Source organism: Dipodomys spectabilis, unplaced genomic scaffold, assembly GCF_019054845.1.
Source record: "Dipodomys spectabilis isolate Male_0828 unplaced genomic scaffold, ASM1905484v1 ptg000363l, whole genome shotgun sequence".
In the NCBI taxonomy this organism is placed as follows: domain Eukaryota; kingdom Metazoa; phylum Chordata; class Mammalia; order Rodentia; family Heteromyidae; genus Dipodomys; species Dipodomys spectabilis.
This window is the reverse complement of record NW_024871040.1, coordinates 2,720,340-2,734,275: the sequence shown is the minus strand read 5'-3', so window position 1 is coordinate 2,734,275 and position 13,936 is coordinate 2,720,340. Positions and strand designations below refer to the sequence as shown.

At 46.4% G+C, this 13,936-nt stretch overlaps 1 protein-coding gene across 2 annotated transcripts in view; it reads right to left on the bottom strand.

The window, feature by feature from the left end:
* Nucleotides 1-13,936, bottom strand: part of Smpd4 (sphingomyelin phosphodiesterase 4) — a 28,680-nt gene that overhangs the window by 9,270 nt on the left and 5,474 nt on the right. The window contains exons 4-11 of one of the 2 annotated variants that reach the window (XM_042666139.1): nucleotides 13,261-13,403; nucleotides 13,035-13,110; nucleotides 11,778-11,886; nucleotides 11,624-11,676; nucleotides 11,330-11,481; nucleotides 8,990-9,122; nucleotides 7,040-7,111; nucleotides 2,131-2,217 (exon numbers count right to left, since the gene is read on the bottom strand). In XM_042666139.1, coding sequence (XP_042522073.1) covers nucleotides 2,131-2,217; nucleotides 7,040-7,111; nucleotides 8,990-9,122; nucleotides 11,330-11,481; nucleotides 11,624-11,676; nucleotides 11,778-11,886; nucleotides 13,035-13,110; nucleotides 13,261-13,403 — 825 coding nt within the window. The remainder of the gene's footprint in view (nucleotides 1-2,130; nucleotides 2,218-7,039; nucleotides 7,112-8,989; nucleotides 9,123-11,329; nucleotides 11,482-11,623; nucleotides 11,677-11,777; nucleotides 11,887-13,034; nucleotides 13,111-13,260; nucleotides 13,404-13,936) is intronic. The other variant, XM_042666140.1, reaches the window with a different exon arrangement.

The window sequence follows — 13,936 nt, the reverse complement described above, 5'->3', positions numbered from 1 at the left end:
GGTAGAGCGCTCGCCTTGAGCTGAAGAGCTGAGGGACAACGCCCAGGCACAGAGTTCAAGCCCCAGGACCACAAAAAAAAAAAAGAATAAGACTGCTGCCAGGCGTTCATGCCTGTAATCCTAGCTACTCAGGAGACTGAGATCTGAGGATGGCGGTTCAAAGCAAGCCCGAGGCAAGAAACTCTGTGAGACTCTTATCTCCAATAAACCACTCAGAAAACCGGAAGTGGCTCTGTAGCTCAAGTGGTAGAGTACTTGCCTTGAGCTGAAGAGCTGAGGGACAGTGCCTACACCCAGAGTTCAAGCCCCATGACCACCACCACCAACAAAAAAAAGTCTGCTTAAAAAAAAAAAGCCAACTTGTTTAAGATCTTCTAATTTTTTTATGGTGCTGGGATGAAACCCTGGGCCTATTCTCTTATAAGGTACATCCTCCCCTCCCTACTCCTCGTTTTGAAAGAGTCTCAATAGGTAGTCCGTGCTGTCATTGAACTCTCCATCTTCCTGCTTCTAGGTCTCTTCTACATTCCCTGTTTCCTGCCATGTGATGCCCACCATCACCTCAGGACTCTACTAAAATAAACCTTATCGGTCTGTGGAATTTCATAACTAATGAGAGAAAGTTGACTGAGATATACTATAATACCCTAAATAGTAATTAACACTAAGAGAAGGGTGTCAATACCATACTGTCATCTCCAACTCCAGAAGCCTCCCTTTCCTGCAGCCTCTCTCTCCCAGCCCTGTCCTGAGATCCTGGGTGATGATGTCGACTCTTGGCTCAGGAAGAAGGCAAGGCGCCCTTCTGTTCAGCTTCTGTGGAGCTTTTGGCAGGCCAGACTCTGGCTCTCAGCACTGGCAATCACACAGTATCCTTTCAGCCTACTCCTTGCTAGTTTGCCAAGTGAACTTCTTTCTTAACTTCCCACTACTCCTGCTGTAAACCAAACCTAGATTCATGCAGAATCTAGGGCCATGGTTGCCCTTAGCATCCAACTAACTGCTCACTTTCTTCCTTTCTTGCTGCCTCTTTCCCACTCTGTACTGCTGGGAATTGAACATAGGGCCTCATATATTAGGCAAGCACTCTACCACTGAGCAATATCTGTCTCCTACCCTGTTCAATTTCTATGGCATTTCCCACTAGGTGTAGATTCTCCAGGGCTCACCCTCAACCTCTATTGCTATAGGGCTGGGATGAAGCCAGATGGCTTCTTAGGGAAGCTGCTCCGTGCTCTGCAACTTCTGCTTGAGGAGCCTAGGGTGAGCTTTGGTTACCATCCCATGCCACTAACATGACTGGCCCAGCCACATTTTCCATCTGTGATCAAACTTAAGTTCAACTATTCATGTGCTCCTTTCCAGGGTGAACTGGACAGAGACCTGGCCAGGAGCATAGCTCTGTATGTCTGCTGTTTCTCACCAATCACCTAATTCTGTATCAGAGAGGGTCTGCGCTCTACTTCATTACCTCAAATCTATCCACACATTTGCCATTTCTCCTCAAATAGACCACAAGATCCATGAGAACACCACTTGCTCTCATTTGCCTCTGGAGGAGTCTGTAAGTGGCCTGAGATCCTGGGCTCAAGAGTAATAGGCCAGGTCCAGGCTGGACTATCAAAGACTAACAGCCTCTGAGTTCTGGGGTAGGGTGGGGGGACTGGGCAAATTCTACCTATCCCTCTGACATACACACAGATCTGGGCTTGGCTGCAGCCTCTGGGCTGGGTGATGGCTTTGAACCAGACAGAAACCAGACCATTCACAATTTCCCAGGCTCTGAACACTGAGGGTAAGTTGGGTCACTGGAAAGCTCCCTCAGCATCTGAGAAACTGAGACACTTATGCTGTCTAGGAGTTTAGCTAGTCTGATTTTCTGACACTGTAGGCAGCTAGAGCCACATGCCTCACTAGTCTGCCTCAAACCAGATTAGTGTACATGCTAGAGATTAGGCTAGGATGAAGCTAACTTGTCTATCCAACACATAGCTTCACTCTGCTGAGAACTAGCCTCTCAGTTCCCTGCAGCAGGCCCCACCAGATCCTTGCTCTGCCACTATGCAGAATGCACGCTGTGCCCCTGACTTGAGACAGGGAAATGGGGAGGGACTCAAGAGCGGCCAGTACTTGGTAGGCGTGGAGGGCCTGGAGGCTGGGTTGGGCAGGGCTGTGGAGGGCGCTGGAGACACTGAGTCGGTAGTGCAGAACCTCCAACTGAGAGACAACACACAGAGAAGCCAAGGAAAGGCAAGAGGGTGGAGGACAAGACAGGGTGGGGAGGGTGAGAGGGGATGGGACAAGACAGGGGAGGGGGAAGTGGGGAGAGAAAGAAAATAGTGAGGAGCCCAGAAGAAAGAACAAAAGAGAAAAAAACAAAAACAAAAAACAAAACAAAAACAAAAGTACATCAGTGACAATCCAAACCACCAGTGCCCCCGCAGCCTCCGGCAGCAGAGCATCCCCCTCAGTGCCTGAAGGCCCCCGGCGCAGACAACCACAGGCAGTCTACACTGGGCATCCTATGACAGATGGATAATCAAGATCACGGGGAGGACCCTTAATGCTGGGGGCTGGAGGGCTCAGCAGCTCTGAGGTCAGCCCAATTCTGTTCTTCCACAGAGTCCTATACTCCTGCACATCACAGCCCACCAGAGCCCTAGACCCTCTATTCAGAAAAGAAAAAATATGTATAGTCAGCTTTCCCTATACATGGGTTCCACATTCAGATTTGAGCAACTGAATAAAAATATTTAGGGCCAGGCATCAGTGGCTCATGTCTATAATCCTAGCTACTCAGGAGGCTGAGATCTGAGGACTGAGGTCACAGCCAGCCCAGGAAGTCTCAAAGACTCTTACCTCACAACTACCAAAAAGCTAGAAATGGCACTGTGGTTCAAAGTGGTAGAGAACTAGCCTTGAGCACAACAGCTCAGGTCCTGATTACAAGCCCCAGAACCAACCCACCAAATTATAGCCAGGTGCTGGTAACTCATACCTATAAGGCTGAGATCTGAGAATCTCTGTTCAAAGTCAGCCCAGGCAGACAAATCTGGCAGACAAATGGGAAGAGACTCCAATAAACCAGCAAAAAAATCCCAATTAACCAGACTCCAATTAACTAGCAAAAAACCCAAGGTGAGAAGTGTGGTAGACTGCCAAGTGGTAGACTGTCATGAGTGAAGAAGCTGGTGACAGTGAGGCTGTCTTAAATGTGAGCAGATAGATTTTGTCATTAGTCCCTAAAGAAAACAGTTTAACAACTATTTATATTGGATTAGATCCATGGATTCTGAGTGAGTGAGTGAGTGAGTGAGTGAGTGAGTGAGTGAGTGTGTGTGTGTGTGTGTGTGTGTGTGTGTGTGTGTGGTGGTGGTGGTGGTCCTGGAACCGGTCTTCCACTGGATACTGAGGAATGACTATAATTAATCAGATTTCCATGAATTGTCTTTTTTTTTGGGGGGGGGGGGTCTGGGGGAGGGGGTCTGGTCGTGGGGCCTGAACTCTGGGCCTGGGTGCTGTCCCTCAGCTCTTCAGCTCAAGGCTAGCGCTCTACCACTTGAGCCACAGCGCCACTTCCGGCTCTTTTTCTTTTTGCTTATGTGGTGCTGGGGAATTGAACCTAGGGCCTCAGGCATGCAAGGCAAGCGCTCTACCACTGAGCCACCTTCCCAGCCCCCATGAATTGTCTTTTTTTTTTCCCATGAATTGTCTTGAAGGAAGAAAATTACCAAATTAGTAGGCATTCTGATATAATTACTTTAAAAATTGTAAGATAGTATAGAACATGCATTCGATATACAAATTCTGATATATTTTAAACCCCAATCAACATGCTTTCCATGAATAGCTTTTTCATAACTGAGAAGACTAGACAGCTTTCCAAGAGCAGCACAGAGCTGAACACAAGCTCAGCCAACCAGGTGCCCTGAAATTGCTAAAGATGGGAAGATAAGCCTTTTTTTTTTTGGTTGGTCATGAGCCTGAACTCTGGGCCTGGGCACTGTCCCTCAGTTGTTCAGCTCAAGGCTAGCACTCTACTACTTAAGCCACAGCACCACTTCTGGCTCTTTCTGCTTATGTGGTGCTGAGGAATAGCACCCAGGGTCTCATGCATGCAAGGCAAGCACTCTACCACTGAGCCACCTTCCCACCCCCACCCCCTTTTTTTAACCTCATCAAGATCCATGCCCCCAAAAGTACAGAGCTCCCAAGGGAAGGAGCTCCTAAGAAATCTGGCAGCACAGGCAGCAGGCGTGACATTCCAGCTGGCATGCTATCCAACCCCCCATCCCAAGGCCCTACTTCCCGCAGTCCCTTAGCCTGCTTTGTTTTTGTTTTTTGCCAGTCATGGTGCCTGAATTCTGGGCCTGGGCATTGTCCCTCAGCTCTTCAGCTCAAGGCTAGCGCTCTACCACTTGAGCCACAGAACCACTTCCAGCTTTTTCTGCTTATGTGGTGCTGAGGAATCGAACCCAGGGCCTCATGCATGTAAGGCAAGCACTCTACCACTGAGCCACCTTCCCAGCCCCCTCCCTTAGCCTGCTGAAGCCCCCATATCCTGCCCCTCGAGGGCTGTGCCGCCTACCCAAGCAGCATGCCTGCCAGACTTCCCAAAGGACAGGTCAGAATGTACTTGCTAGAAGATGAGGAGATTCATAGCAAGGTGGCAAAAGCTTCTCCCAGCTTTCCTGTATGCCAGACCCAACCCTGTGGCAGCATTCAAGGAGAAATTGGAAAAGTCCTTACCCAGGTTCCTGTTCCCTTTCCTGTGGAAACACAGGACAGGCTCCACAACCACTTGTAGGTACCCAAGACCCAGGATGACCATGGAGTGGAACCTCAGGTGCTACGTTTTCCTTCTTTTCTTTTTTTTTCCCAAACTTTTTTTTTGTGTTGGTACTGGGGCTTGAACTGAGGGCCTGGTTGCTGTCCCTGAGCTTTTTTGCTGATGTCCTACCACTTGAGCCACAGCTCCACTTTGAGTTTTGCTGGTGCATCATAAATAAGAATCTCATGGACTTTCCTGCCTGGACTGACTTTGAACTGCAATCCTCAGATCTCAGCTCCTGAGTAGCTAGGATTAGAGGCATGAACCACCAGCACACAGCTTGGTGCCATGTTTTCTTTCTTTTCTTTTTCTTTTTTTATTTGCTGGTCATGGGGCTTGAACTCTAGGCCTGGGTGCTGTCCCTGAGCTCTTCAGCTAGCACTCTACCACTTGAGCCACAGTGCCTCTTCCAGCCCTTTCTATTTATGTGGTGCTGAGGAATCAAACCCAGGGCCTTATGCATACAAGGCGAGCACTCTACCACTGAGCCACCTTCCCAGCCCCAAGTGCCATGTTTTCTGTATCTGGAAATCAGGGCTAAGTGGGGACAGAAAAGGATTTCTGTAGGTAGGTGCAATGTAGGCCCTAGTAACAATAAAAGGCCTTGGATAATGGGAACTCCTACCAACATCCTTCTAAGCTCCCAGCCAACTAGTTTCCTTGAGTTTTGTTTTCTGCCTCAATAGAAAGTAGCAAAGAGTAGAACCTCACAAGGTCCAGTCCTTCTACTGCCAGTCACTCTACACAAGTCTCATCTATCTCATGGTCTGGCCAAGAGGAAGCAATTGTGGGGATATAAGGGGAAGGCTTCTCGATATCTGAGGAGGGACAGCCCACTAATCCTTCTTCTGGCCCTTAAAAGTAGATATATCTTTCACCACTGGAAGATAGCAGGAGTAGGAAAATAATACAGCCCTGCCTCTGCTTAGCAATGCTGCATACATAAGGCTGAGTGAACTTCCTAGGCCCCAGGGCTGGGCCCTGGAAACAAGTTGGGAAGCCCAGCAAGCAGACTACCATCTATCAGCCAGGAACATGCAGAAAGACTGTGCTGGAAGCAGAAAGGGCACAGCAGAGTCTTTGTGCTTAAGAGGCCCAAGAGAAATCTGTCAGCCTCTCCCTGTTTCTTTCCTCCAAGCCTCTCCCTGTTTCTTTCCTCCACGCATGAGCCCCAGGATGATGATGTGGGGTATCTAAATGATGATTAAATGATGATGGGCCAAACCTCATCACCAACAACAGCAGAGAATTGGGATGGCAAGGCCTCTGCAGAATCAGAGACAATGCAGTGTAGCCTTCTCAAGCTGAATTCCATTTTTATTCTCAGTGAAGTCCTCAAGGATTTTGTCCCACAGTGAGAAACTTGAGCACAGAAGCCACAGACAGCAGACTATGCACCATTGCCTTGGGCAGGGCCCAGGTGTGTGTGATTTAAGCTGTTTCACAGTATGTGAAGCTAACTGTGACTTTAAGCATCACTAGGGCACTCACTAACAGAACAGAACTGTTCTTTGATAATGAGCTCAATGGAGTATCTACCCCAGGAATAGCAATACCAGGAAGTTCAAGGACTCTGCCACCTCTACAACTCTGCAAACAAGTATACTGCCCAGGGAAGGAAAGGGGAGAGGCTGAAAGGTGGGGAGAAGGGGAAACAAGAGGAAAAGGCAGGCCAGGCTGCATGCAGGAGGGTACCAGGCCACCCACTGTAAAATGGATGCTTGCTAATATTCTAGAGTAGGTAAGAGCAGTAAAGGCAGGAAAGAGGTTCAGATCCACCACAGTATATGTGTGTATGTGTGTGTATGTGCAAGTGTATATGTATATGTGTGCACATGGACCACTTGAGAGCATGAAGGCACACAAAGGAACTGGAACATGACTCCTAGAGGCAGCTATAACTTCCTTTGCCTCAGAACAAGAGCACCAGCACCTCAGCCATTCTTCTTGCCAGGAAGAAGCCTTGGAAGCTGTGGAGGGAGGACCCCAGAAAGCAGTCCTCCAGTCTTAGGAGCCTACATGCTGGGATGTAAGCCCCTCACAGGACTGAAGGAAAAGACTTACCTTGCATTTGGCATCTAAGGAGAAGAGGGTGGGCTTCTGACTCCACTATTCAGGCTAGGACAACTACCTTACACTCAGGACAAGAACAAGAAGGCTGGCCAGGGCTAGAGGCATCAAACAGTAAGAACAACCATGAAAACATACCTTGGCATGAGGGGACTGCATTTTCTGATACATCTCCAAGGAATAATGATGGAGCCACATTTCAACAAAAACCTACAAAAGAGCATCAGCTAGTCAAATCACTCAACAATGGGTCTATGAGCATTCAATAGGGAAGGGAGGATTCCAACCTGTGCTGCCAGGAAAGGTCATCCACATGCCAAAAAATGAAGTTAGAACCTTTTCTCATACTGTATACAAAAATTAATCCAAAATTGATCAGTGACCTAAAGATGCTAAAACCATGCTTAGAAAAATAGGGGAGGAAAGATTCATAGACAATAAAATAATAAACAACACGACACACCACAATCAAATTTCTGGTGCATTGAAAAACACTATTAGCTAGACGTCCATGGTTCACGCCTGTAATCCTATCTACTTAAGAGACTGAGATCTGAGGATCACAGTTTGAAGCCAGACTGGGTAGGAAAGTCCATGAGACTCTTATCTTCAATAAACTACTCAGAAAAAGTCAGAAATGGTACTGTGGCTCAAGGGGTAGAGTGCTACCCTTGAGTACAAAGAGGCTCAGGGACAGTGCCCAGTCCCTGAGTTCTAGCTCAAGACAGGCAAAAACAAAACAAAACAAAAACAAAAAACTCCAAACCAAAACACTATTAGCTGGGTGCTGGTGGTTCATGCCTGTAATGTTAGCTACTCAGAAGGCTGAGACTAGAGGATTTCAGTTCAAAGCCCAGCCTGGGCAGAAAATTGAGTGAGACTCTTATTTCCAATTAACAACCCAAAAGATGGAAATGGAAGTATAGCTTAAGTGGTAGAATATCGGCCTTGAACTAAAAAGGGGCAGCACTCAGGCTAGTGTTCAAGCCCCAGTACCAGCATAAAAAAAAAATAAATAAATAAAAATGTGGGAAAACTTTAAATATTGTTCTTTAAAAGTTATACAACTCGGGGCTGGGATGGTGGCTCAGTGGTAGAGCGCTTGCCTTGCATGCCTGAGGCCCTGGGTTCGATCCCTCAGCAACATATAAACAAAAAGAAAAAAGGGGCTGGGAAGTTGGCTCAATGGTAGAGCGCTTGCCTTGCATGCCTGAGGCCCTGGGTTCGATTCCTCAGCACCACATAAGCAAAAAGAAAAAAGCCAGAAGTGGCGCTGTGACTCAAGTGGTAGAGCACTAGCCTTGAGCTGAAGAGCTGAGGGACAGCGCCCAGGCCCAGAGTTCAGGCCCCACAACCGGACCCAAAAACAAAACAAAAAAATGAAACAAAAGTTATACAACTCACCACGAAGGTGAAAAGATGTTTAACATCACACTAATCATCAGGCAAATAAAAACAGTGAAATGTTAGTTCATAGCTACTGGGGTATCTAACATCAAAAAGGAGAAAATAGGTAACACTGACTTACACCTGTAATCTCAGCTACTCAGGAGGCTGAGATCTGAGGATTGCAGTTAGAAGCCAGTCTCAGCAGAAAAGTCCTGAAGATTCTCTCTTCAATAAACCAGCAACAAAGCTGGACTAGAGGTGTGGTTCAAGCAAGAGTATCAACTGGGAGCCAGAAGACAAGCAAGAGCTTGAGGCCCTGAGTTCAAGCTTGAGTACTCATAATATAAACAATAATTTTTTAAAAATGAATCAAAGGGGCTGGGAAGGTGGCTCAGTGGTAGAGTGCTTGCCTTGCATGCATGAGGCCCTGGGTTCGATTACTCAGCACCACATAAGCAGAAAAAGCCAGAAGTGGCACTGTGGCTCAAGTGGTAGAGCACTAGCCTTGAGCTGAAGAGCTGAGGGACAGCGCCCAGGCCCAGAGTTCAAGTCCTACGACCAAAAAAACAAACTAAAACATCCAACATTTAGATCTACCCTCAGGCTGACAAGGTATCTTTGGGACTGTCTTCCAAGGACGGTGGCTGGCTAAACAGTTTGTTTTGAATAGAAACAGAGACCACTTTCCTTGCTTCTCACCTGGAGGAGAGTTTCTGACCTCCAGATTTCATGGGAAGCAGGATCTGCATTCACAGATGTCTGATGAGAGATGTGTCGCTTTAGAAGGCTGATGTGGTGGAGGCCATAGGAGGCAAAGGGCATCGCTGGTGTCCTGACAAGAAACATGGAAACAGGCTTGAGTTAAGTGACCACTGCTAACCAGAATTCTGTTGTCCAGAAAATCTAAACATTAAAATCAATGATAATAATAACTAATTACAACAAGTTTAATCACACAATGATCCTCAGGTCCATACTGATACATTTGAATAAATAAATGGGAAAGGGAAAAGTCTTCCTTACCATAGGGTACTCATTTAGTAAATATAAGAAAGATGAAATTATAAAACCACCATTTGGCACAATCTATTAATAACTGATTTAGGCAGGGCACGATAGCTCATGCCCGTAATCCCATTTACCTGGGAGGTGAAAATAGGAGGATTGTGGTTTGTGGCCAGTCTGAGGGAAAAACTAGAAACACTCTATCTTAAAGAACACACTAACATGGTAGTGATAGTGCATGCCTGTGATCTCAGCTAGAGAGGCAGGATAGGAAGGAAGATCATGGTCCTAAACTAGCCTCTAGCAAAAGCAAGACACTATCTAAAAAATAAAGCAAAAGGAAGAAAAAAACAGAGTTTGGGGACATGGCTAAAGTGGTAGAGCTTCTGCCTATCAAGCATTCAGAACCAGAGTTCAAACTGCAATGCCACAAAAAAAATAAGTAAATAAAAATAAAAAGGGAAAGAAAACGTCTAAGATCAACAGTGGATACTAGTAAATGATTACATATTCTTGATTTATTTCCCCACTAAATCCTTAAGTTTAGTTTAATTTAGGTTCAAAGTGTACATGTCACTTTACAGTGAAAAAAGCTGGCTGACACACCCTTAAATGGTGACAAAGCTCATGTCACTCGGTAATTGGGCAAAGGGACACAAGGCTCTTGGCTGGATGCTTCAGAAGACCTCAGTGTCAATACTGTGGTGCTCCTGCTCACAAAGCCCAAACTGGGCCTAGTCATGAGTAAACATCAGACAGTCCAAGTAAAGGAACACACCTTTGGAGAGGTTAAGATAGGTAAAGATAGAAAGACTGAGGGCTTGTTCCAGATCAAAGAACAGTAGAGATGACCATGCAGTGAGCCAATCTGTGCCAGATTGCAACCCGACAACAGATATGAGTAGGTTAGCTGCTAGTGACCCCAAACAAGGTCTGAGGACTCCATGGTGAGTACCAGCTTCCTGATGTAGACAGAAGTATACCCTGGTCTTGTTGGAGAATATGCAGCCTTCTACAAAATATACTGAACTACTAAAAGGTCATGAGGAGCCAGGAGTGGTGGCTCAAGTGAAGAAGTTGAGAGAGGAGGATCTTAAGTGCTGGAACAACACACCTAGAACTTGCTCAAACAGCCCAGGAAACACAAACTATACTATAAATACTATATAAATAAATGGAAAGACTGAGGATAAAAGAGATATGGGAACACATCAAAAGTCAGGAAATTGGGATGAAAAGATATGTGAGAATTATGCCTGGCCACATTAAGTCTGATGTCATTTCCAGATGAAAAAGTTAAAAGGAGCCAACCAACCCAGCCTAGTTAACCCTAGATGACCTCCACTTTCTTCCCAGCCACAGCATCACAAAAGCCACAGTAGTATCACAAAGGCAGCCAGGACACCAACTAATGTTGCCATGTAGGCAGCCAGTCCCTCCACCTAAGCTCACTTCTCTGAGGGCGTTTGCTCACATTGTTGAATTTTAGGCATATATACACCACTAGCCATGGCTGAACACTGCCTCCCAGGGCCAAAAGTGGACCACTGAGACCACAGAAGGAGTTAAGAAGCTCAGGTAGCTGTGCTGCCTGGGCAGAACGAGCTCTTGAGGAGAGGAGACCAAAAACCCTGGGATATGTGTACTCAGAACCTACCTAGAACCCCCAATTCACCCTACAGCTGGGGCTGCTGCACAGCCATGGGATGCAGCCTGTGTGGCCTGGCACAAAAGGTTCTTCACTCAAGGCCTCCCCTCTTCCCTAAGACAACCCCTTTCCCTCCATCTGACAAGGAACTTAAGACAGTCTGCAGTGAGCACTGCTACTAGCAGAATACAACCCCTTTTCCATACCATAGCAAGGCCTCATTAAAGAAGACAGAGACAGCCTCAGCCCTCAAAAACTAAAACACAAGACACCTTCCAGTCTATGCTAGGGCAAGTGATTCTGGGAAATAAGGCATAAGAAAAATGGGAAAACTTCATACAATTCTCTTGTACAGGACTAGGCTTTAATAACCAAGGCAGCCTTACCTGGGAGCTGGTGAGGGGCTGGGGCCCCCTGGACTAGAGGACAATGGTGGGGGAACGCTGCCTTCAGTGGGCAGGAACCATGAAAGGTATCTGTCCACCAGGATAAAATACGCACAATCTGAAGTACGGACATGGATGGAAACAGGCAGTGGCTGGAAAATCAAACCATAATTAGTGTGGGCTCTGGGCACCACCCTGGCCTCCACTGAGCACTTGCAACCTCTTGGGACACTCCTGACACATCCCCATGGGATGTGGTAGAGCAAGATGCATTCAGACATATATTTTCTGTACCTTCTGAGTGATGAGGCTCAGCGCAAAGAAGAATATGTAGTACTCGAATGGATCTGATGGCAGAATCAAGGAGCAAATGCAGAGCTGGTGGGACACCCTGTAATGTGTGCTGGCCTACCCACAACCTCCCCACCCTCAGGCCACCAAAGGATACTGAGAGCCAAGTTTAGACCAAGGCCACCAGTGGTGGGAAACTGGACCTTGTTGTGGTACAGAGGGCTGTCAGGGAGGACGCGCTCCTGGATAGATGCCTTCACAGGACCCTGTAAAGAGTGAAGTAGGCTTGTGGGCAGGCTCTAGCACCTTGGGAAGGAAGGAAGACTTGCACCTGTCTCTGAAGAGGCTGCTGTTTTGGGCTCCTCCACTGGATTATATGACATTACCAAGCAGCACCACTTTATATTTGGAACAGTTAAGTAAGTCAGCCTTGGATTAAAGTGGGTTTTTTGTTTTGTTTTGTTGTCATGGGGCTGAACTCAGGGCTTGGGCACTGTTCCTGAGCTTTTTTGCTCTACTACTTTAAGCCAGAGCTCCACTTTTGGTTTTCCAATGGTCAATTGGAGAGTCTCACAGACTTTCCTGCCTGGGTAGGTTTTGAACCTCAATCCTCAGATGTCAGCCTCCTGAGTAGCTAGGATTATAGGTGTGAGCTAAGGGTATAACTCACTGGTAGAGCTCTTGTCCTATCATACATAAGGCCCTGGGTTCAATCTCCAGGATCACAAAACAAAAAACAAAACAAAACATCAGACCTACCTGCCTGTGAGGACAGAGTTCAACTTTCCTTTGGGCAGTGCTTAGGCAAAGTAAAATTTAGAATATTTCCTATCATCATTATAAAAACCTGCAAATAGCAAGGTTACCCTGAATATGTTTTTGAACCCCATCTCTTTGCTTCTTAAAACTAAGAAAGTCACTCCTCAATTTTCCCTGAAGGACTGGATATAAAGAGTAAAGAAATGGGTCACATGGTCCTGTTGCTACCCAGCCAGGGGCAAGCAAGGCAGCATGGCGCCTGCTCCACCCACAGGATTCAGAATGACCTTTAAAAAAAAAAAATGACTATTTGGCCTGGCACCAGTGGCTCACATCTGTAATCTTAGGCTGAGGGTTGCAGTTAAGCCAGCTGGAAAAAAGCTGGAATTGGCACTGTGGCTTAAGTGGTAAAGTGCTAGCCTTGAGCAAAAAACAATAAGGAATAATTCAAGCCTTAGTACTGTCACAAAAAAAAAAAAAAAAAAACAAACACAAAAAAGTGACTACTGGAAGTTTTAATAGGAAATACCTCTTGCATCCTAAACAGGCACTGCCGACTGCCACTATTTCTCTAAGCCCCTGCCCTACTCACTACAACGGCCACTGTTCTGGGTCCTCTGCCCAAGTGCTACTCTGTCCATCATGGCTTACTTACAGGGAGGTAGGAAACAGGAAAGTCAAATTTATAGTCTTCAGCTTGAAGTTTATACACCAACTTCATCATTGGGCCACTGAACATAAAATTTTTAAAAAGAAAGAAAAAAAGGACACATAAATTGCAAATTGTCTTACTCTGACTTCTTCATAATTTTAACAAATTGATTCCAAATGGAATCACTATGTGGGGGTATTTAGCCCCTTTCAAATGGTTATCTACCTACCCTGGATCTAGAAACTCCATCGCGATGCCATATTCCACAGGGTTCACACGTCCCTGTAGGCAACGGAGGTTCCAGCCAATGAGGACACCATCCAGGCTGCCAAAGATGTTCTCTACTAGCCATGGGAAGATGGCATGTAGCTCCTGAAACAAGGCACAGCAAAGCATCAGATATACTCACCAAGGACAGCTACCACTCCTGTCCCAGTCCAATTCTACACCATATACTGCCCGCCTTCCATTGTCTGGTAGACTCTGGTGCAAAGGTAAAGAGCTGCTTTGGCTCTTCTACTAAGGCAATATGATACACCAAGCATCATCATTTTTCAGCCTTGGATTAAAGACTTTCTTTTAGGGGATGAGAGTATAGCTCAGTGATGGATCCCTCATTTAGTATGCACAAGACCCTGTGTTTGATCCCTAGCATCACAACAAACAAAACTTCAGATTGAAGAGGTAGTTATTAGGAGATAGTTTGTATGTCTGTACTGGGACATGAACTTAGGGCCTGGGCACCATCCCTTAGCTTTTTTGCTCAAGGCTGGTACTCTACCACTTGAGGCAAGCTCTACTTTCAGCTTTTTTCTGGTTAATTGGAGATACAGTCTCATAGACTTTCCTGCCTAGGTTGGCTAGGATTACAGACACAACCTACTGTTGCTGGCTGAGAACAACGT